This window comes from Megascapheus bottae, chromosome 8 (assembly GCF_031878675.1).
Source record: "Megascapheus bottae isolate mThoBot1 chromosome 8, mThoBot2.hap1, whole genome shotgun sequence".
In the NCBI taxonomy this organism is placed as follows: domain Eukaryota; kingdom Metazoa; phylum Chordata; class Mammalia; order Rodentia; family Geomyidae; genus Megascapheus; species Megascapheus bottae.
The window spans coordinates 24,625,868-24,650,693 of NC_143516.1; the positions used below are offsets into that span (position 1 = coordinate 24,625,868).

A 24,826-nucleotide genomic window follows, 5' to 3' on the forward strand; every position below is an offset into this window, starting at 1 on the left:
TGTGGGATCTGAGACAATAAAAGAATTTTATTTATTGAGCTGTTAGAGACACTGGCCACAAAAGGATCTTATCTGGTACAAGATCTTACAACTTGGAGCAGCAAGGCTAGGGAATAGTTGAAAAAGCACCTGCTGGCCCTACACTGAACCTTTACTGGCTCTGCACAGTGCAGGCAGGACGATAGGAAGAGTGAAAGTTTTGGATCAGGAACACAGTTCATAAACAGTTATTGCTGCTTCTGGATTGGCTGAGTTGTAAGCAGGATATAAGTGGCACAAAAGGTGTCCTGATGGACTTGAGATAAGGTTTTAACATGAATTCAGTAACATGAAATGGTTGTCAGTTGCTGCTGTTAATTGATTACCTTGCCTCATTTCTCCTTTGCTTTCTCCTTTAGCTCCTTTTAATTAATTGCAGAATTGTAGGACATCTCATATTTTTTCTCTCTCATCAATCTCATTTAAAAAAGAAAAATTTTCTTGTAATATTCATATAATTGACTTTGTGACTGTTACTACCAAATATATTTATTTAGTGTGAAATATGGAAGAATTGCTTCTAAGGTTAACTCTATGGTTTCATTGGCCAGGAATTTTTTTCTACCTTTTGTCTTCTTCCTAGAGATTACTTAGAATATTTGATTTAATAAAATACTTTCAAGCCTTGTATACTTATTGGTGGAATATTTTAGCATTTGGTGGTAGAAGAGGTCATTTGCAATTTTTCACAAAGGATAAGATTTGCCCATAAGAAATAACTGCAACAAATATTACACTTGGTATTACTCTAACATTAAAAAGTAAATGCTATTGTTCACAATTTTGCATCATGATGACAAATAGTTTGTAAGCATTTTCATTGACAGGAAGTATAAGCGTCTTTTGCAGTCTTCTTTGTGAACTGGAGAGATGAGATTTCAGAATGTGATAATTTACACCTGGGATGTAGCTCAGTGGTAAAGTGCTTGCCTCCTATGCACAGTTCCTGGATTTATTCCCCAGTACTGGAAAATAAATATATCACTCAGTAGTCAGCACTGAGAATGAAATTCATACCTAACATCTAAATGCATTAGCTAGATCTGATATTGGAGTATATTGTTATGTCGTGAAAGAGTGTGCACATTGGCATAAATTTATCTGTTACGTATTAATCCAAGCAGTTTTGGCAAATTGAAATGTTAAAGTTCAGAACTAATGAGGACTTTGCAGTAATGAATTTGAGAATATCATGGTAGGTATTTATGACTCTTCATTTTACCTCTGAAAATATACTGAGGCTCCTTATACATTCTTCAGAAAGAAAACAGAACTACAACCTTAAAGAAAGGCAAGAAAAAAAAGTTTTTCAAGAACAATCAAAATAAATGGTTAAAACATGGACCATAATTTTGGATGGTGATAATTCCCTTGAGGATACATGACTGTTCTGAAACAAAAACTATATATGAAAATATTTTAAGGAAGCTTGAAGAGTGGAGCAGTGAGTGACTGCAAACAAACTCAGGTGGTATGTGAGGGTAGACTGTAAAGGAAGGGATGCCAAGAAGGATATCTTGGTGTGTTTGTACTTCCAAAACAAAACACCGTAAATTGGGAGCCCTATAAATGACATTGTGTTTTCAATGTGCTGGAAGGTAGGGACTTCATGATCAAGATATATTGACCTGTCGGGTTCAGTGGTGCCCACCTGTGATCTTAGCACTTGAGAGGCTGGTGGTCTGAGGCAGGAGGATCATGAGTTTGAGGGCAGCCTGGGAAATCTTGCAGATAAACAACCAAAGGATGCTGGGTCACTGTGTTTGCTGATGGCCTGCTTTACCACATACAGTGTGAATGTGGTAGAAAGCAAGGCAGCTCTCTGGGGTCTCTCTTCTAAGAGTTTATTAATGTCTTTCCCAAAGAGCTGAGTTCTAGATGCTGAGTTCTTGATGCGAGCAGTCTTGAGAGTTAGGATCACACATATTCATAGTAAGGAGATATTTGAGGTAACCTTTTTTTGTTTTGTTTTGTTTTGGTTGCTTGTAGGTCTTAAACTCTGGGCCTAGGCACTATCTCTGAGCTCTTCAGCTCAAGGCTAGTGCTCTACCACTTTGAGCCACAGTGCCACTTCTAGTTTTCTGGTGGTTAAATGGAGATGAAGAGTCTCACTGACTTTGTGCCCAGACTAGCTTTGAACCACAAACCTTTGACCTCATCTTCCAGAATAGCTAGGATTACAGGTGTGAGCCACTGGTGCCTAGTTTGGAGGTAATCTAAATTCCTTGGTTTCTATTTGGGAAGTGAGTGGGCAGGATTGAGTTGAGGATAAGTAGGTACAATGACAGCATAGAGAAGTGAAATTCCAATTGGGGAAGCCATGGTGAGCCTGGTGCGGCTGTTAGGATTATGCTAAAGCAGAGGTCATGACCTGGACGCTCAGGCTACTAGTCAGGCCATTGACTGAAAGGGGAAGTAGAAATTTCCACTTCTACCTGTATTGATGTCATTTATCATTTGCTCCACACTGAAGATTTGGAGGTCTTGGTGGAACAGACACCACTGATAAGATATTCATCCCAGAGTAAGTCATTTAATAAATACTGATTGATTTCAGAGAATGAAGTGGGAGGATATGGCATTGTGATGCGTGTGTATACTGAAGCTTGTTTGTGATTTAATATTAGTTATTGGCTTGTATGAAATAAGCTTTCTTTGGTATGTTTCTCTTCTCTTTAGGAAGTCTACTTTTAACTAAACATCCAGAGTAGGGTCACAGAGACATATCACAATTAGGTTAGCAATGTTAATGCTAGTATTTTTTTTTTTAAACATTCCCTCCCCTTCACTCACTTCTTTCTCTCTGTTTCGAACTAGGGGTTTGAATTCAAGGTCTCACGCTTATAGTAAACTTTCTGAATCACTGCTAGCTTTGCTATTTGCTTTCCATGTTTCTAAATTTCTTTGTAGTTTGGTGCAATTAAATTTTTTAGAAAAACTTGAAAATTGAGTGAAAGTGGGTTCAGGAAAGGATTCACTGGAAAATGAATAGTTCAGCAGTTCATACGCATTTGCTATGGCAAGCCATTTGTTTGAACTCAGGATACCAAAATGGAAACGCCAGGTGTATCAGTGGAAACACAATCATGAGTCCATCATCCCGTATCACATGGTAAGGGCTGTGGGAGGGCTGTTACTCCAGGTTATAAGAGGTTATTTCAGCCCCAGACAAAGATAATGACAGCTGTGGAGCTTATGCTCGAAATGCAAAGAAGCCACTGGTGTTTAATTTCCAGGTGGTTGTACAGCTGGCCAGAGCGAGAAGCCTGGAGAAAGGACAGCAGATCCAGAGTGTCAGGCAGATACAAGTCATTTAGGCAGATGATAAGTGGACCTTCGAACTCATCCATCTGATGTGATCTGAACTGACTGCTCTAGATCCTGAGAGGCTCATATCAAAGCCCTAGTACAGATGCCTTTTGTTTTGTGTCAGTATTGGGCTTGAACTCAGCACTTGTAGCTTAAGGCTGGCACTATACCACTTGAGCCACACCCTCTTCTAGTTTTTTTGCTAGCTAATTAGAGATAAGAGTTTCTCTGCACAGGCTGGCTGCAAACCATAATTCTCTGGATTACAGGGGTAGGTCACCAGGCCTTGTCTTGGAGGGTGGTGTTGCCATTGGATCCCGTTGAATCCCATTACTCTCAGTTGGTTTGTGCTTTCAAGTGAGTAGGAACCATGACCTGCTGAGAGTTCTCAGGGCTGAGGAACAAAGATCTACTTGGACCTAGAAGCAATGTTCTACAACGAGAGGCCTCTGTCTGGTAGGGATAGCTCATCCTTTTGTACACTGTGTCTATAACTAAAAAGGAAATGAACATGGATGTGTTCCCTCAGCCTTTCTATATCTTGCCTTCCCTTCTTCTTACCCAAACCTCATTCTGATTGGCCGCCTCTAGTCCTATGCTTTTACTGATGCTGAAGAGGTGTGGTGAAAGCGTTTGTGAGAAACAAGTGAAGAGCAACATATAAACTGGATTTGGCATCTTGTGTTTACGAAATAAAGCCTTTCAAAAGATGGGGCTGAGCAAGGCCTCCAATAGGGTTTTTCTTCCGTTTTGCTTAGGTAGTGTTTTGCAAATAGAGGCTAATCCTTTCTTTTGGATCTTGTTTTGCTGTGTGTCAGAATCTACAAAGATTTGTACAACATGTGAATTGACTTTTATTTATCACTGAAAAAGCAGAAAGAAATGGGTCCATTTAATTTTTCCTCTGCACAACCAGGGTACAGTATGCAAATTTCCAGGCCCATAGTTTAGATGAAAATGAACTAGTAGATTCTTAAAATTGGAGCAATTGGCTTGAATAGAAGAAACAAAAAAATCTTTTTTCATGGGTTCTAGGGGTTCAGGGAAGTGTGGGGGGGGGTGGATAATGTGGTACTGCATTCTAATCAATTGCCCCATCTTCCGTATTGTCACTGTTCTTTCATTCTGGATGTCAGAGCTACTTCTAATAATTACTGCTTTCAGCAAAACAATGGTGGGCATTCACTTTCAAGGGAAAGAAAATGACTTGGGCCATTCATAGACTGTAGGTCTTCAGTCATTCAAGCTGAGCTGTTCTGATGGACAGGGCTATTACACAGTATTAATAGTTCTACCGTCCACTATGGTAGCAATTACTTCTTTAATGTCACCACTGTAATGAAAAAAAAAACTAGACAACAGAGACGTACTTTTGCTTTCAATACTCAGATAATATAGATTAAGAAGTAGGGTGAATTTTTCTAGCACATTTTAGAATTTTTACAAAGCAATGTTTTTTTTTCTTTCTTTTTTCTTTTCTTTTTTTCAGTGGATTGCTTTTAAAGTCAAACCTCAGCAGGACTTCAGCCCTATTTTTGAAAATGCAGGAGAAAAGATTTCTCAGGCTTTTTCAAGAGGCGTTGTTTATTTATTTCATTTTGTTTTAATGGTTGAAACATATTTTTATTGTTGTCAGAATACAATAATAATGTAAGATCTATCCTCTTCATATTCTAAGTGCACAATTCATCATTGTTACCTCTAGGTACAATGTTGTACAGCACAGCTCTAAAACGTATTCATCATGTATAGATGAACTTTATATTCGCGGAATAGCAGTTCCTCTTTTTCTTCTCCTTGGCAACCACACTTCTCAGGTGTTTATGGATTTGACTGGTTTAGCTGTCCCACATGAGTGGCATCTTATTTCCTACTCTACATGTCCTGTGTGTTTGTTTATATATTGTCTTTCAGTATTGTGTATCTCGCCTATGGCAGGATTTCTAGCTTGTTTATTCTGACTTTTTTTTTTTCCCCAGTTGTGGGGATTGAACTAAGGGCATAGGCACTATCCCTGAGCTCTTAGGCTCATGGCTAGCACAAAGGTTCTTTTAGGCCCGGCTCTGTGCACACATCTGATAAGGACCAAAAGCAAATTCTACCTGAGCCTGTTTGGTGTAAGAAAATGACTACTGGTAAAGAAATGACACTGTGAACACTGGTTGTCCTATCCTTTGCTAACTGACTTTAGAGAAGGTTTCATCATGATACCTCATCTAGCAAATGACAGGAATTGTCTAAATTGCCAGGATCAGATACTATTCTGAAGTTTATGTTTCAATAAGTGGGCCTTCATATAAAATATATTTAAACATGATGTTTGGTGATAAAATCATGAGCTGACAAGTTTTTAAACACATAAAAATGAAAATTCCTACTTAATTAAAAATTTCTATCAAAAATCCTATTCCTGTTGTGTGCTGGTAACTCATCCGTATAATCCTAGCTACTCAGGAGGGTGCAATCTGAAGATTGTGGTTCAAAGCCAGCCTGGACAAAAAATTCCATGAGACTTTTATCTCCAATTAAGTATCAGAAAAATGGAAGTGATGCTGTGGCACAAAATAGTAGAGCTCTAGTCTTGAAACTAAGAGCTCAGGGATAACACCCAGACCCAGAGTCCAAGCCCTCTGACCAACCAAAAATAAATAAATAAATAAACCCAAATTCCTACCTTTGTCATGTATTTCCTAATCCAGTCATTTCTTGTCTACATGGAAATAAAGTTAGGATAAAGGCTATGTGTGAAAATGTAGTCTAATATCAGAAGATTTTTAAAAAGTAGATATTGAGACCTAAGCAGTGGTAGTGGGAAGCTGAAATAAGAACATCATTAGTTCAAGGCTATCTTGGGAGACTGTCTTAAAGAATCAAAACCAAAAACAATTAAAAAGAAATAGGGGGAAAAAGGGACACAAAGAAGAAGAAGAAAAAAAAAGAAACTTGTGGTCACAAAAAATGCCTCCGTATGGCGCAGAAGAAGGAAAAGACTAGATATAAAACATCATTACAAGATTTGTAGGTATAAGAAAAGTTTCCAATACACTTTCTGAAATTCATTGGAACTGACAGATTAGTAGAAGTAAACACGTATGCTTTAGCTGTGCATTTGTATGTATAGTAGAGTCATGCAAAATATACTCATTAAGAAAGGGCAGATGATTGAAGCTTCAGTTCCCTCTTCATTGGTAAGTGGGCGGGGGCAGGGAGTGTGTGGGTGGAGGGGAGAGCTGAAGATACTTTTTTTTTTTTTTGCGCCAGTCCTGGGCTTGAGCTCAGGGCCTGAGTACTGTCCTTGGACTTTCTCAAGGCTAGAGCTCTACCACTTGAGCCTCAGCACTGCTTCCAGCTTTTTTCTATGTATGTGGTGCTGAGGAATCGACCCGGGTCTTTGTGCATGCTAGGCAAGCACTCTACCACTAGGCCAAACTCCTGGACCTGATGATACTTTTAAGAGGAGTAGAAAATGAATTTTAGGAGAAAGGAATGAGCCCCAAAGAACAGACCATTAAGGACAAAACTCTTAGCTCTAGGGGAGGTAGCATGGGTTAGGAAGTGGAGTGGAACTTCTTCATGACTAGAAAGGGGTTTTGCTATGCCAAGAAAGTCTCATGTCATCTCTGCAGTGTCCTGAGGATAATCTGCTGGGATATAATGGAGAATTTTGATCTCTTATTTTCTCCCATGTTATTTCTTCCATGATTATTTGATGAGATTCCTGCCAGTGGCAGTTAGGACAGTTGTGTTTCCCCAGGAAGAGGTTTCTTCAGGCAGATAAGAGAACTTCAATGAGTCTCGCCTTGCTTTGGGGTAGAAGAAATAAGAAGAGGTTAGGAAGTCCTCGTTCACAGGCAGTTTCTGAGGCCTTCTAATCTCCTTAATTTAAAAGTACTTAGCTATTGAGTTGGGAGTTTGGCCTAGTGGTAGAGTACTTACCTAGCATGCACGAAGACCCAGGCTCGATTCCTTGGTATCACATACACAGAAAAAGTCAGAAATGGTGCTGTGGCTCAAGCGGTAGCACACTAATCTTGAGAAAGCCTAAAGAAGAATGCTCAGGCTCTGAGCTCAAGCCCTAGGACTGGCAAAAAAGAAAAAAGAAAACTCATTTGGACAATTTTCTAGGTCCACAGTAAGATACAGAAAACAGAAATTTAAATAGTTAGCTAAATGTGAGTTCAGAGACACAGGCAAATAAATCTTCCTGCCATGGTGGTGGTTCGGGACCATGGGTGCCAATGGAGCAATAAGAAAATAAGTATGCATGTTCAAGTACACTGGCCACATGGGAGAACTGCACCTCTTTTTGTGTGATGGGTTCAAGCAAATGATTAAAGACATGGGCCAGCCAGTTCTACCTTGGTGGTGTTTTTATTCTGTATCATTACTGTACAGATTAAATGTGGCTAGATCATTGGAATAAGTCCCAGTTTTTATGAAAGCCAGTAAAACTAAGCTAAAATAAACAAAGAAGTAGGTCAAGAGTCACGAGGAAAGCATGTCCACTCCTCTCAGTAGGGCTCTGGAGCCCTGCCCAGAGAACTGAAACATTTTCCCCCTATCCATTAGATAATAGGTATGAGAAATTGTGGAGCAATGGTTTTTTTAAAGTATGGGCCATCTGAGGATCTCAGAACCCTTTCAGGGTTCCAACACTGTCATAACATCTGTGAGATTATTTGTGTCCTTCATTCTTATTCTCTCATGAGAATACCCTGGAGTATCTTGGACTACATGCTATGCGACGTCACAAATGATTACATGAATACAGATGCCTTCTGTCACACTGGACAGAAGTCTCAAATGGAAAACAAGCCGGGCATCTGTGTTCATACCTAGAATTCTAACTACTCAGGAGGCCTAAGATTGTAGCTTGAAGCCAGCCTGGGCAGGAAAGCCCATGTGCTCCTGTCATCAAATAGCCACTAAAAAGCCAGAAGTGAAGCCATGGCTCAAGTTGTAAAGCTCGGGCCCTGAGCAAAAATAAAGCTCAGGAACAGTGTCTAGACTCTGAGTTCAAGCCCCAGGATCAGTGTGTGTGTGGGTGTGTGGTGAAGGTGGGGGTGGGGAAACTTGCTCATCTCACTTTATTTTTTAAGTTTGGAAGTTATTTTTCTCAAAACATGTAAAAGATATTTAGTCTTCTGAAATAAAAATATTTGTTTTTTTTTTAATTTGTTTTACTGGCTAATGGTATCACTGTCTATAGGTTCAATTTATATGGCAAAAGCTTTTGGGGGATGGTTTAGAAACTTAGTGTAGAGCCAGGCATCACTCATGCCTGTAATCTCAGGAGTCTAAGGCTCACACCCCTATAATACTCAAGGGACTAAAATCTGAGAATCATGATTTAATGTCAGCCCAGGCAAAACGTTTGTGAGACTTTTTTTTTTGCCAGTCCTGGGCTTGAGCTCAGGGCCTGAGCACTGTCCTTGGATTTTTCTCAAGGCTAGAACTCTATCACTTGAGCCTCAGCACCACTTCTGGCTTTTTCTAAGTATGTGGTACCAAGGAATCGAACCTGGGTCTTCGTGCATGCTAGGCAAGCACTCTACCACCAGGCCAAACTCCTAGCCCTTTTTTTTTTTTTTTGCCAGTTCTGGGCTTGAGCTCAGGGCCTGAGCACTGTCCTTGGACTTTCGCAAGGTTAGAGCTCTACCACTTGAGCCTCAGCACCACTTCCAGCTTTTTTCTATGTATGTAGTACCAAGGAATCGATCTGGGGCCTTCATGCATGCTAGGCAAGCACTTTAACCACTAGGCCAAACTCCCGGCCCCATTTGTGAGACTTTTACCTTCAATTAATCACCAAAAATCTAAAAGGAGAGCTCAAGTGGTAGAGAACCAGCCTTGATTGCAAAAGCTAAGGGATACATCAGACCCTGTGTTCAAGCCCTAATATTAGCACACACACAACAAATTAATTGATTTAAAAAACTCTGTGACCACAAATGTCTGACAATTGTCCTATGGAATTAATAATTGTTTTATTTTCCTGAGGATCTTATTATATTCTCAGGAGAGGGGACTGTTATTAGATCTCAGTGGAAGAGTATCTTCTTAGCATGCCTAAGACCTTGGGTTCAATTCCAAGCACCAAACAACCCCATCAAAATCACCCAGACAACCCCAGCCATGGGACATGTAGTTTTTAGTATATGCAAGTTAGCAATGGTCACCTAGAAGTGTTCAAGACCGGTGCATAATTACCTTTATAGTACTTTAGGAAGTAAGGCATTTGCTTGTTTGTTTATTTGCTATGGGTGCTAGGGATTGAACCCAAGTCTTCTTGCATATATATATATATATATATATACACACACATATATATATAATATTCTCTGCCACTGATCTGTGCCTCAGTCCTATCATTTCTAGGGAACTTGAAGTGTACAGCGGTTGTCATGTAAGAAGTGGCTCAGAGCCAGTTAAGCAGAGTTGGAATCGTTGGGTTCTGACGATCCCCAGAGGTCCCCCGTGGGCCCATTGCTTTGCCAATTGTGTCCCTACTGGGCTGAACCGTCAGTCAGGCATCTTCCCAATAGACCAGTCCCGTGCATGGAACACCAACGCCTTGAACCCAAATGTGTCAGACCTGTTGCCTCTATTCACAAGCCATTGACTGCCCCCCCCAAAAAAATATCAGAAAAATGCAATCATATATGGCTAGGAAAAATAAAATAAAGCTTTACTTTAAAAAAAATGCTGCAAATTGAAAAAGAATATTCCAGGAAGCCTCACAAGAGTTTGCAAAATATGTGCATCATGATGCTATCACTGAGGATCTGTCAAGACAAATGGCAGCCATCACTGTGCTGTGTCTGAGAGAAGTCCTCTTGAGAGCATCGCAGGCAATCCTTTTAGAGGGCCATGGCTGGTTCTGTCCTTAGCTTGATGAAAGTGGTGAATGCTGGAGGGCTTGAAGTGTGGAGAGGAAGAGGGAGAGGGAATGGAACGAACTGGGCAGAGCTGCTCACAAGTCAGTTAGAGTAATTGTTAGATGCCTGCCATATAAACTGTGTTTCTTTTATTTCAGTGCCATGTGTTGCCTTGGATCTTTTGGAAATAGAAAATTTTTCTGCTCTCTACTTCATTACACAGAGCAGATGTTGCTTTATGTATTTCAACCCAATTTTTAAGAATGAGCCGAGTATCAAATTACAGTACATCATTCTAAAAACAGAAAAGAGGAAATTGGCTAACTGGCCACTTATCCAGCAGTTTTAAGAAGGTTCCAGCCTTTTTGCTGTTGTCTGTCTACTAAAAGTAGAGCGTAGTCTAAGATGAAAAGAAATACAGCCTGCTAATTGATGGGAAGTGAAATAAGATGTTCACTTACACTTTGAGAGGAAATTAAAAAAATATATGGTAAACTCACAAGGAAAGGTAGTCTGTTGCTGAGTGCCTGTTTTTCCTCCTTCATCTCCTTATATCTATACTGGAAAATGTGTTCTTGCAATATTCAACTGTGATCCGAAAAAAGGGGGAAAAAAAGAAGGAAAAAATGCATCATTCAGTATTTTCAGATTATCACAAACCTATTCAGCTTGTGAATCTTATTAAAGACAAAATATTGAGTCAATTCATCAGCACTAAGCTATAAGATTCTTGCTTTATGCTCCATTTGAAAGCAGGCCTTGATGGAGAAGGTCCATTTCCGTAACAATGCCGTTACTCAATGTCCTTGCATTTTTCTGCACATGCTATCTTAATGGAAATTTACTGGAAAATTCCTGCCAGAATAAACTTCATTCCTTCAGGAATGAAAGGCTTAATGTGCTTCTAGCTTAACTGTACCTCTTTCCTAGGAGTAGATAAGCCAAATTATTTGGCATTAGTTATTGTACTGTACACAGGTTGCAGTATTTAGTGTGGTTTCCCATGGGGGCTATAGGAGATTAGGATAAAAAAGAATAAGGTAGTCAGTCTTTCCCTGCAATGAGAGAGAAGAGAAAACCTAAATGGAATATATACACATATATATATATGTGTGTGTATTGTATGTATACATATTATGCAAGTGCATGCATTTATATATACACATGTGTACACACATGTATATGTACATATACATATATACACATATACACACATACATACATATATATGTAATTTGACATGAAATAAACCCAAAACCTAATCTCACAGGCATTCAGTCAGTCATTTACCTTTACCTGTCCTGGTAAGGACAGAATTCGTTAAGCTCTGTGAATCACGCTATTGAGAGGCCAATTTTCTCATTCACAATTTAAAATCAGAGTGAAAATTCTGTAATAGAAATGTTTTGGTCATATAGTGGCCACTGGTGCCAGACCAAGAGACCAAGGTGTTACACAGGGACATAAATGGGATGACTAGGGCTAGACAGAAGAAGTACCCCTGGACTTAAGAAAGAGAGGTAACAAACTGAACAGTGGAGATGAGAGGAAAGAGAGGTGCAAACATGTCTAGATTTCTGCTAGTCCTGACTATCTACCCATCACCATCTTGGGAGCTACCATGAAGAGATTATTACAAAGCCCAGGTTGGCCTTGAACTTACGTTCTTTCTGCCTCAACCTTGATCTGCATGCTGGGATTATATGCAGGCACTACTATACCTGGTGCAAAGGAGTCATTTTAGTGGATATTTATTCACTCATGCAAACAACATTAATAAAATATGTAAGCAACCATCTTTACAGGAATATTATTAGACTATTATATATACCTCCTGTTCATTTGCAACAATAGGGCAATTAAGATCATTGACTTTCTAACAGATGGATTGAAAAGAAACTGTTAGTAGATTTGCCCAGAGTGTAGTGACCCTCTCCCACATGCAGTATTAAGATCTTACTGTTCTAAATAATAATGAGAAAGGGCACTTTAAATGTGCGAGAATGTTCAGACATTATTACAATTTCTATTTTATTGTGCTTCATTTTATTTTCAGTATGTACAAGAAGTAAAACCAATGTAGGAAATTATTACTTCATAGATGTCCTTCTTGGGAGATAAAAGAACAATTTGAACCTAGAATATTAAAACAGTTTTTCACAAAAAAATGTTTCTACGCAAATTGTACTTTAGTATATATATGTGTGTGAGTGTGTGTGTGTATGTGTATGTAAAGACACCATAGATAAAAAATGTCCTCTTTAATTAGGTGCCATTTTCCCTCTATCTATAAATAATTATATAAAAATTTAATAGTTCTGTGATGTATGGATTTTTATTGTGGGCTTTAATTCACAGAGGCAATGTTAAAATAAGTAAAACAATAGTTTACTGGAGATTATAAAGATAATCTTATCAATTTATCTTCTTCATAAGTAATACTTAAGGTAAATATATGAAGTAATTCCAGGCAGTGCAGAGTTTTTAATATATTTTTACACAAAGTTCAAAACAATTAATACATGGATGTCATATGTACAATTATAATTAAAGGGTTAAAATTTTAACAGAATGTAACAGCAAACTTCATCTATTTATATTTCAATCTTAAAAATAAAGAGGAAATTCAAATAGTACTTAATTCAGCAGCTGCAAATATTTGTTATGTAAGAGTTGACTGAATTTGGTTATAAGCATGAATGATAAATATATTTCAAACTTCATTCCAATTTTATTCATTAAGAGCCAGTAATGAAGATTCATCCTGCTGCTTTCTTAAAAGATTCAGATTGACATGATTCCAAAATAATTTGAGATTCATATAAATGGAAGGTTCATTACTATGTTGATATTTATTTTTGCTATACTTGTTTATATAGCACATGAAACTTTTAGCAAGCATATTATAATCAGGAACACCCCCGAGATAAACAGTTGCAAAATTTTTGTCTACTTAGGAGAATTAAAGGTGTTTCTAAATTCTGTATAGCTCAATGTTAAGATGTTGGGGAAGGTGGACTGGATTTCTGTGTACTAAAATGAACCATCTTTTCTTTTGAATCATTTAGCCGAAGACATGGCCATTATAACATGAACCAAGAAAGCACTGCTCCCAGAGTTACCGAGAGGCCTCCATTTGATCGATCCAGTTCCCAGGACTCCTTGGACGAATTATCTATGGAGGACTATTGGATAGAACTAGAAAATATCAAGAAATCCAGTGAAAACAAACAAGACCAAGAAGTGGTAGTTGTCAAAGAGCCTGATGGTAATAACAAGTAAAACTTCTTTGTATATGTAAATAAAATGTATATTTCAATAAAATGAATGCACAAAGAGGAAGAGGAGAACCTTCAAATATTACATGGGTAGTTGCTTTTCCTGTCAAAAATTACTGACTTGAGTTAGATTAATACATGTAGCTCCAGATACAGTGTTAAGAGCAAATTCATTTAGTTAAAAGTTCAGCCTAACTTGCAGCCTTTTTTTTTTGCCAGTCCTGTGCCTTGAACTCTGTGCCTGGGTACTGTCCTTGGGCTTTCTCAGTGCTAGAGCTCTACTACTTGAGGCACAGCACAGTACCATTTCAGGCTTTTTCTATGCATGTGTTACTGAGGAATCAAACTCAGGCCTTTGTACATGCTAGGCAAGCACTCTACCACTAGGCTAAACTCCCAGCCTCTTGGTGACCCCTTAAAATTTAGGCTAATCATTAAAGGCATCTATTACCTTTCATTCCAACCATAAGTTGATATACACATGCTCATTTGGTCTTTAGAAAGTGTGATGAAAAACTTATAACTTGGGGGGCTGGGAGTTTGGCCTAATGGTGAGTGCTTGCCTAGCACGCACGAAGACCTGGGTTCAATTCCTCAGTACCACATACATACGAAAAAGCCAGAAGTGGTGCTGAGGCTCAAGTGGTAGAGCTCTAGCCTTGAGAAAGTCCAAGGACAGTGCTCAGCCCCTGAGCTCAAGCCCAGGACTGGCAAAAAAATAAACAACAACAAAAAAAATCAACAACAAAAAACTTATAACTTGGCAGTGATACTAGTTTCCTAAGGGTCAGTCTTCCTGATTTGTTTGGATTCTTTATTTTATTGATTAATGAATGGTCATCTTCTAACTTTAACTCCATTGGTGAAAGTTTGTTTTTTTTCCTGCCTTTGAGAAGAACCAAACAAATTCATTCTACTGTTTCTTTCATGGCAGCCTTTCAAATATTCTAGGTTACTTATCTTATTTGTAGCCAAGGAAAATTTCTCTTACTGATATTTGTGGGTGGTATTTGGACCTCTGGCATTGTCATATAATTCAGTGTATTGTACTCCAAATTGGGCAAATGCCACTGCCTTTGGTATCCACAGGTCCATGGTTCTAAGGGCAATATCATTAAAATGCATAAATGCTCAGGCTTAGAGTTTAGTACTTTAAAATTACTAAGTATACCTACTTCATACACAGCTCCAGAACATAAAACCACATAGAGTAGATTATATTACTGTTACAAGAATTACTCTGGAACACATTAACACAGATTTGGGGAAAGAAAACTTGACTTGAAGTAGTCCCAATGTTCGCATATGTCCTTCTCCCATTTCTTTTTTCTGGGGCATGTGGGACGGGGGAACAGTGGAGTTATGCTTCATGTTTGTTAATCCTTTGGTTGTGGTTGTTTTTCAGATAGTTTTGTCCCAGGGAATCATCTTCCTTCTTGTAGCCAGGATTACTGACCTTTGGGCCAGGGGTTCTGGTTCAGATTAGGTCTCACTACGTTTCCCACTCTGGCCTCAAACTTCCATCCTCCTGATCGCTGACTTGCAGCTAGCTGAATGTAGGCTTGAGCTGTTTACCATACCTCTTTCCTCATTTCCCCTACTTTTTCCTTTTGAGATTAGGTCTTGCTGTACAACCCAGGCTGGCTTCATTCAAAAGGGTTTTCTTCCTGTTTTAATCTCTTAAATGCTAGGATTATAGGCATGTACCAATATACCTACCAGTGCTCTTTACTTCTTTGCCATATATTCTCTCAGATACTACGGAGAGAAAATAAGCCTACCCATAAATTAGTGTTGGACTCTGAGATACTGCTATATTTAAGCAAAGAGCAAGGACTTGAATGAACTATCCCAGGTATATCATCCATCAGTAGTTTGATGGATGAGAGCAAGTTAGCTTAACTGTTTGCTTTTATCTGGGAGGGGAGAAGTATCATCCCCCCTACTTAATCTGTAGGGAAATTGTGGAGGTTAATTACATGTGCAGTAATTTAAGAATTTTTAATTGAGTATATATGAAATTGACCTAAAATTTGCTGTGCTCTGGCCAGAGTGGATGGCAGCTCTCCAAATTTCAGATAACGATTCTCAGCACTGAAGAGTTTCAGTAAGATATTTTTAAACTTTTTTTTTTTTTTTTTTGGTACTAGGAATGGAACCTAGGGCATTGCTCTTGCTAGGCAACCCCTCTGTTAGATTTTTTTTTTTGTAGCTTAAAATATGTGAAAACTCTTTGTGATTAAAAAACCATTTTCTCCATATTGTTCTAGAAGGAGAACTGGAAGAAGAGTGGCTTAAAGAGGCTGGCTTATCTAATCTCTTTGGGGAGTCTGTGGATGATCCCCAAGAAAGCATGGTATTTTTATCTACATTGACTCGGACTCAGGCAGCAGCTGTTCAGAAACGGGTGGAGACTGTCTCCCAGACCTTGAGGAAGAAAAACAAACAGCATCACATTCCTGACGTCAGAGACATATTTGCTCAACAGACAGAGTCGAAAGAAAAAGTAAGTTTTCTTTCACATATTCATTAGGCCAAGGCTTTATGGCTTCGCTTCTGTTGTACCTGTCTAGTTGAAATGAAATCATTATAAACAATGATCACTGATTATATAGATAGACCAAAGCTCTGTACTGGCATTGAACAAGAAGCTCTTGGTTCCTGGCCTCTAGAAGGTATGCTCCCTGGGGGCAAAATTAAGCAAGATCAAATCCAACATGCTACCCTTTGAACATTTGCTCTGATTCTTCATCCGCTAGAGCTAACAGAAGGCGTGTCACTCACCTAGCAGCCAGTGAGTGGGCGGTAGGGTATTCCTTACTTATTCCTACTTATAGGAAGATCATTAAATAATGAACAGAAGTAGAGTGGGAGGAGCCTGATTGTAGATGAATTACAAAACAGGCTGTTGAGATGTGAAATACTTTCCTCTTTGTGTTAAGAGCTAGAACCATCTCTAGTACATAGGAGATCTGAGTGAACACTTGTCTAGATGGTTTATATTACAATGCATTTATTATTATCATTCTCCTTATTTTGTGCTTCTACCATTTGAACTTAGGGCCTCTTTCTTTCCCCTCCCCTCCCCCCCCTCCCCCTCCCTCTTCCTGGCCTTCTCCCTCTCCCTCTCCCTCTCCCTTTCTCTTTCCCTCTAGGGTCAAACTCAGCCCAGCCCTTGCACTTTCCCATTGAACCATGAATCCGCCATCCTCCTCTTTTTTTTTTTTTTTTTTCTTATATTCATTATTTTTGAGATGAGGTCTCATGAGTCTGGGGCAGGCTGGACTCTGCTTCCCATGTAGTTATGGTGAGATGGTTGTGCTATTGCATTTAGCTATGGATTGAAATGGGATTTTTGTGGGGGGGATGGGAACTGGGGCTTTAACTCTAGGCCTGGGTGTTGTCCCTGAGCTCTTCAGCTCAAGGCTACCACTCTACCACTTGAGTCACAGTGCCATTTTCTGGTTTTTCTGGTGTTTAATTGGAGATAAGAGGCTTATGGAGTTTTGTGTGTAGGCTGGCTTTGAACCATGATCCTCAATCTCAGCCTCCTGAGTAGCTAGAATTATAGGTATGAGCCACTGGTGCCCAGCAAGATGGGATTTTTTTTAAGGAACTTCCTTGCCTGGAATGTGCTTGAATTCTGTTCCTCTTCGCGTCTGCCTCCTGAATAGACAGGACTCCAGAAGTGACCCACATTGCACAGCCTAGATGGTGGATTAAATAACTAATGGAAGAATCTGGAATCTGCTAGCATCTGAAATCTGTAATGACTAATGGATGAATTGTTATCAGAGAAGGTACAGTAGAAGCATGAGAGCTGGGTGACCAAGAACAGACAGTGCTACTCAAAATAGCCAGCTAGTGGATTACTTATTATTTATCCATGCAAGTGACCATGTTTTCTTCAGGAAGATCTTGCTACCAAGAACAGAATAGTCAGATGAAGCAAATATTCTTATAGGCATAGAACATTTGCATTCTGCCCTGAGAAGACCCAGTGTGATAACTGAACTGGAAGCAGAGAGGAGTCTTGATCAGTGCTTGTGGTGATAACAAGTAACAGAAACAATTGCTCCCCACTACTGCACACCATGCAGTACCTGCTCTATCTCATTTAATCCCACAGCTGCCTTACAAGCAAGTTATTATCATTTCCATTCTATGGCTGAGGCTCATAGACTCTTAAGCTCAATGTCCCATACATACTAAACCCAAATTTCTCCCATTCCAAAGTACATGCTTTTAACCATTCTCTTTCCTGCTATATTTTCATTTCCAAACACAATTCTGAGAGGAAGTAATGGGAATATGAGAGTCTCTTTACATTATAAATGAAGGATGATAAAGAGTTCATTATTCTTCATAAAACAATGGAATTGAAGGGATTATATTGAAGGTATCATTCTGTTATAGAGCTTTTTGTTTTCCCTTTGGCATCCAGGCAATCCTCTCTAGCTATAAAGTGTTTCTCTGTTTGTGGAGTGGCTTAAACCACTCCTTTCCCAAGGATTCTGGGGTTACTTGATTGTTTTAGGCCCGTGGATGAATTGTTTATCATCCTGTGGGACATTTAAATAGCTCCTGAAAGTCTGAAGCATTGACTGTACTCGGTTTCCAGATGTAGAAAACTGAAAAGGGAATGTAGTCTTAGGACATTTCCTTGCCAGTGAAAAGAACTAGCCCTAAAGAGGCTAAGAGGAAAAGGATGAGGTGGTTGAGCTGAGCCCCAGCAAGTCTCCAAGAGGGGTTACAGCTCAGTGCTAGGAGCTTTTTTTAAAGTACATTTAGGAAATGTCTGAAGTACAAATGTATTGTTTGATGGGATGCATCATCTGATGGAACCCTTAGGAGAAAAGTATCACAGGCAAATTCAAATAATGTCTAGCCAAGTGCTGATGGCTCACATCTGTACTCTTAGCTAAGTTCAGGAGACTCATATCCAATAAACCAGCGAAAACCAGAAGTGGAGCTGTGTCTCAAATGGAGGTGTGCCAACCTTGAGTGAAAATGTTATGAAGGGACATTGCCCAGGTCTAGAGTTCTAGGATCAGTACTGACACAATTAACAAACAAATAAACAAGTAAAATAGCAGCTATTTGTTTATACTGCATACCTTTATTTAAAACATCTCTACTCCCTTATTGGGAATTTCTGAATTTCCTTGATATTTTCCCATTCCCCAAAGCAAATGGACCAGCCATCATCTCCCACAGCTCTATTCTCTAGTAAGAATGAATTCAGCCAAGACTGGGGGTGGGTGGGGGGTAGGGGGGAGGGTAATGGGTACCAAGACATGTGAAAGGGTATCAATGTATGTGAATTAATGCACCTTCTATCTGGCAAATATCATGTAACCCTTTTACTAATTACAATAAAAAATTTAAAAAAAAAAGAATGAATTCAGCTCTTCTTTTCACATGCTTTCTCATGAAGCCCTTGCTGACACTAGGAGATATGATACAGAAATGGATATCATCTGCAGTGCCATTTTCACTTGCTTTAATAAACAGTTGACCACAAACTTCAGAATATCTGTTCACAGGAAAGGGAAGAATCAGTGTTTGCATTTGTTGTGAAAGATGAGCCCGCTGCATATTTGTGGACAGAAGAAAGAGAATGGTATTGCTTTATCCTAGGGCCAAGTAGGAGATGTGAGATAGGAGGCACAGCGAATATTTAAGTAGCATATTAATCATATACACATGTATGAATAAGTACACACAGACTCATATACACACATGCCCTACTGTAATTTTTGTACTGTTGGTGGAGGCGTAGTCCTTTATGGCTAATATCTAGAGGTGATAAGGGGTTGACAAAGCTTACTGTTAATAGTGATGGAGTCTGATGATTATTTGTAAAAAATAATAATTTGTTCAAACAGAACTCTTTGCATGTCTGAAGGGACTCCCTGATCCCCTAGATCTTCTAAAGCCTGCTTGAGGAAGGAAGGAACACTATCTGATCACACTTACTAGTGAGAAGTTGAACCCATATTTCAACATGTATATCCATCCACCCATGGAGGTTTTATGATTTGTTTTTTTCTCCTCAAAGAATTTCTTTCTTCTGACATGTCACCTTGTAATTTGGTTTATAATAGCTTTATTGAGGTATGTCACGAACCATACAATTCATCTAATAAAGGTACGAAGGCCTGTTGTCATGGTATATGTCCATAACTCTAGCACTTAGGAGGTTCAAACAGAGGATTGAGAGTTTAAGGCCAGTCTATGCAACATACTGAGACAAAAACCAACCATCAAACAATATAGTATATTATTTGGTTGATTTTTTTTGCATTTAAAAGTTATTTGGTTAATTTTTGCATGTTCACAAGAGTTTTCACCACCACCCCAGTCAGTTTTAGTACATTTTTCTCACCCTTGGCCCAAGAAAAACCCCTTAATCATTAGTCATTGTTCTCTGTATCCCTGTCACCATGTCTAGGGGCTTCTGGTATACTTTGTCCCTCTTAATTTACCTATTCTAGACATTTCATGTAAATGGACTTATAAAACATAAGGCACTTTGTGACTGCTTCCATTCTTTTAGCTTAATGCTTTCAAGGCTAGTCCACATTGAAGCATGCATTTTTTTTTCACTTCTTTCTTTTGCTGAGTAATACTCCATTGTATGAGTATGGGTAGACCTTTTGTTCATTCACTCTCCACTTAATGGATAGCATACATTTTTGAATTAGTTTGTTTTTCTTGCCTGAACAGTGTGTGTGTGTGTGTGTGTGTGTGTGTGTGTGTGTGTGTGTGTACCAGTGATGAACACAAGGCCTTGTGCTTGTGTAGCTTTTGTGTTCAAGGTGTGGAGCTACCCCTCCACTTCTGGCTTTTTGGTGGTTATTTGGAGATAAGAGTCTCATGGACACTTCTGTCTGAGCTAGTCTGGGATTCCCATCAGATCTCAGATCTTAGGCTTCTGAGCACCTATACATGCTTGAGCCACTGTATGCCTAGCTTGCAGGTAATAATACTGCCGCTGATGGAAACTGTCAATATGTGAGTCTGGTATTGTTTCTTAGGTTTGTGTTGCACAGTTGCACACAACCATATATTTGTTGGATGATTGCTTGTTGATGATAACTATGGTATTCATTGTCCTCACCATGAATTAGAAGTCTGATCACATTTCTGTTACTTTAAAGGTGATGATAGAATTATTTACAATACCATTTTCTTTGGTTGTGAGTTGGCGATGACTAAATGGCTCATTTTCTATGTTTAGACTCCAGATGGCACTGAATCACAGTCAGTAAGAACAAATGAAAACAAATACGAAGGAAAAGATGGTATGTTGGTCCTGTTCTCTTGTTTCTCCTCCCCCTTTTAATTAGTGCAATAAACACTTACAACCTTTTAAAATATTCTCCTTCAATTCCAGTAAGAAAATTCTATTAGAATTTGAATGTAAGTTTCTAAATGCAGAAAACAGAATCAGAATGTATAGCTGGTCTTCGATAGTTTTTTTTTTTTAATATTCCTATCTTATCTGACATCCATGTATATATTTTCCCAAATGCTTGGACTGCACAGAGATGTGCATCTCATTGAATTAATTGGAGTGCTATGTGCTAGGTACTGTTTTCAATGTACAGATAGGAGAGCCAAGCATTACTGATAGAAATGACTTCCCCAAGGCCACATAGGCTACAGAACGGAGTAGGCAAATTTCTTCACAAATCATAAGCTCCCAATTCAGAAGCACATTAATTTTTGGAAATTTTAGAGAAACATAAAAAATTACTTATGATTTTTTTAAGGGTGGGAGATAATGATACTTCTCCTTTTTATACCTTTTCCCTTTGTAAAAGGATCTCAGCTATGAAGTAGAAATTCAAGGCAGAGAAGAGGGTGTCAAGGCTCCATTGATACTTCCCAAGGAAAATAATAGAGCTCTTTTGCTTACAGTTAGAAAACACATGTCCAACATAAAGGTCAGAGAATTCAGCTTAAAAATGTGGTTGCTCACTGTCCACAAACTATACAAACATGAACATAGATCTTAGTGCCTGGGGCATTCGTAGCATTTGTAGTGTTGAAACCCCAAGCAGGTTGGTGAAAGTCAGATACACCAGAAGAACAGAGAATGTTCCCAACCTGTAAAAATTAAGCACTGGACCAAGGTTGTATGGAAGGGTTTATTCTCGAGACATCTAGTATCTATGTTTAGTCCATATTTTTTTTTTTTTTTGCCAGTCCTGGGCTTGAGCTCAGGGCCTGAGCACTGTCCTTGGACTTTCTCAAGGCTAGAGCTCTACCACTTGAGCCTCAGCACCACTTCCGGCTTTTTTCTATGTATGTGGTACCGAGGAATCGAACCCGGGTCTTCATGCATGCTAGGCAAGCACTTTAACCACTAGGCCAAACTCCCGGCCAGGTCCATATTTTTTTTTTTAGAACTCTTCTGTGTTTTTGTCGGTCCTGGGGCTTTAACTCAGGGCCTGTATACTGTCCCTGAACTTCTTTTGCTCAAGACTAGCACTCTACCACTTGAGCCACAGAACTACTTCCAGCTTTTTCTGTTTATGTGGTACTGTGGAATCGAACCTAGGGTTTCATGCATGCTAGGAAAGCACTCTTATCACTATGCCATATTCTCAGCCCCTTTGTGTATTTTTAGGGTTTTTTGTTTGTTTGCTTTGCAGGGATATCTAAAAGTGCACATACATGTGCCAATGTGTCTGCTTATGTTTATACATGTATTTCTACCTACAAAACATTTGCTTTTCTTTCCCATTATACCATGGTTTCTGTAGTTACACCTATTATATTGGAATGAATTGCTGGGCATATTCTTAGTGTGTACTGGAGCAGCGAGCAAGCTGGCACATAGTTCTTCCTGGTCTGCTAAGAGCTGGGTCCTCAGAGACAGAGTGAACCCTCTTTAGCCAGTATCAATATGCTTTGGGTTTTGGGAACAACTGACTAGCAACTGTCTCACAGATACTGAGGCAAACATTTGTTTTGTTCATGCTTTCGTCCTTGTCAGCAATTGTAACATAGGCTAGGTTGCCTCAACCAAAGTTCTGGAAGACAAGTTTATTACAGCAGCACTTTCCCACTGAGATTGCAGCCACCAAGGGAAATGGGACAAACACACTGCCTGATTTACACCTGGTTTTGCTGGAATGCTAGGCAGTGGGCATCAAGCCTTCATTTGAATAACAAGGTGTTATATCACCATCCAAGTCCCTGGGTGGGCACTGCTGCACCTGGGAAATGGCATGCTCTTTATCTCACCAGTGAACTAAGTGTTTTGTAAGCATTGAAAGCTTCAGGGTGGTTTCATCCTAAACACATGGAAACGTTGTTTCTTTTTTTTTTTTTTTTTTCTGGTACTAGGACTTAACTCAGGGTCTGGGAGCTCTTATTTTTCTTTTTGCTTAAGGCTAACATTATCTCTTGAACCACAGGGCCCACCTCCATTGTTTCACTGGTTAATTGGTCCTGAGAGTTTCTGTCCTAGTTACAAGTGTGCTATCAACACCCTGTGAGCACCCTGTGATTAATTTGTGAAACCCCCTCTTTTTTTGCCAGTCCCAGGGCTTGAACTCAGGGCCTCAGCACTGTCCTTGGGCTTTCTCAAGGCTAGAGCTCTATGCATTACTTCCAGCTTTTTCTAGACCGAGCATTCGAACCCGGGTCTTTGTCCATACTAGGCAAGCAGTCTACCCAAACTCCCAGCCCTGTGAATGATTTTTAAACATTTAACAATCCATTTTTTATTGTAGTGACCCTCACCAATCCTGCAATTAGTTCTTCCACTTCCTCCAGTTGGGCCGAAGTTTAATTTTTGCTGTGTTTCTGAAGGAAATTCATGTGTTCTAAATGTATTCTAACTTAACTGCAATTACTCAGTTTTTAATTCAGTCTAGTGCATTTATCTTGGCACATGTATACAGGGGTGATTATTTTAACCTTGACATGAAGGTTTCATAGGAAATAGTTTTTTTTTTTTTAAGCTCTTGTCCATAGGCATTCAGCTGCTGAGAGGTAGCTTCTAATTTAAGAAAAGGTCTAATCATTTTTTTCTTCTCAGAATGGTTTCCTAGGAAACCAATATATGTATTCACAGCAAAACATAAAGTAGTATAAATCATTGGGAAAATAAAATTAAACTGTGCTTTAACGCTTATGTTAATACCTTAAAATTTAATAATAAAAATTATAGGCATTCCAAAAGCTATCACAGGCTTTGAAAAAATAAATGGTAGCCAACAATACTATCAAGGAACCTGAAATTTATTCTCATTTATTCTGAGAGATGGGATCATTACCGGTGAGCTTTTTGTTCAGATTCCAAGATAGAAGCAGTGAAGTGTTAAACCAGTGTTAGCCCTTCTGAGCTCCTAGCCCTGGATAACCCACAAAACCTCCTTGCTTACTTGAAGTTTATTAGTTGCACATATGGAAATACACTTAAATATTTGAAGCCAGGCACTGCTAACTTACACTTGTAATCCTAGCTATTCAGAAGGTTGAGACCTGAAAGATAGCTCTTCCAGAGCCACTCTGAGCAGAAAAAGGCCATAGACTCTGTCTCCAAAATAATTTGCAAAAACCCTGTTTTGGATGCTTAGTTCAAGTGGTAGATTGCTAGCTGAGGAAGCAAGCTCCATGAAGCATTGAGTTCAACTGCTGGTGATCCTTGTCCCCTCTCAAAAAATGAAAAAGATTAGATTCTCATTGACTTCTTAATTTCATTTTGATTAAAATAGTTTTGCCTTTTTTTGGGGGGGAGGGTCATGGGACTTGAACTCGGCCTGGACACTGTCCCTGAGCTCTTCAGCTCAAGGCTACCACCCTACCTTTGAGCCAAGCCCCACTTCCTATTTTCTAGAGGTTAATTGGAGATAAGAGTCTTGGGTCCTTTTGTTCCTGGGCTGGCTTTGAACCTTGATCCTCAGGTCTCAGTCTTCAGAGTAGCTAGGATTACAAGTGTGAGCCAGGTGTTTTGCTTGAACTCAGGGCCTGAGCATTGTCCTTGGGTTTTGTCAAGGCTAGAGCTCTACTGCTTGAGCCCCAGCACCACTTTGGGCTTTTTTCTATGTATGTGGTACCAAGGAATCAAATCCAGGTCTTTGTACATGCTAGGCAAGCACTCTACCACTAGGGACCTTATGTAAAGTTGCATTCCATCACTTTGTATCTCCCATGGGCATGTTAGTATGGAAACATGGACATGAATAATATACATTAGTCTTTTTTTTTTTTTTGCCAGTCCTGGGCTTGAGCTCAGGGCCTGAGCACTGTCCTTGGACTTTCTCAAGGCTAGAGCTCTACCACTTGAGCCTCAGCACCACT

General features: G+C 39.3%; 1 protein-coding gene across 6 annotated transcripts in view; it reads left to right on the forward strand.

Annotated features, from left to right (window-relative positions):
* The window catches only part of Arhgap18 (Rho GTPase activating protein 18), a 178,555-nt gene that overhangs the window by 102,842 nt on the left and 50,887 nt on the right, over positions 1-24,826 (forward strand). For all 6 annotated transcript variants that reach the window (XM_090338145.1, XM_090338147.1, XM_090338144.1 and 3 more), the window contains exons 2-4: positions 13,295-13,494; positions 15,775-16,010; positions 20,748-20,811. In XM_090338145.1, coding sequence (XP_090194271.1) covers positions 13,295-13,494; positions 15,775-16,010; positions 20,748-20,811 — 500 coding nt within the window. The remainder of the gene's footprint in view (positions 1-13,294; positions 13,495-15,774; positions 16,011-20,747; positions 20,812-24,826) is intronic.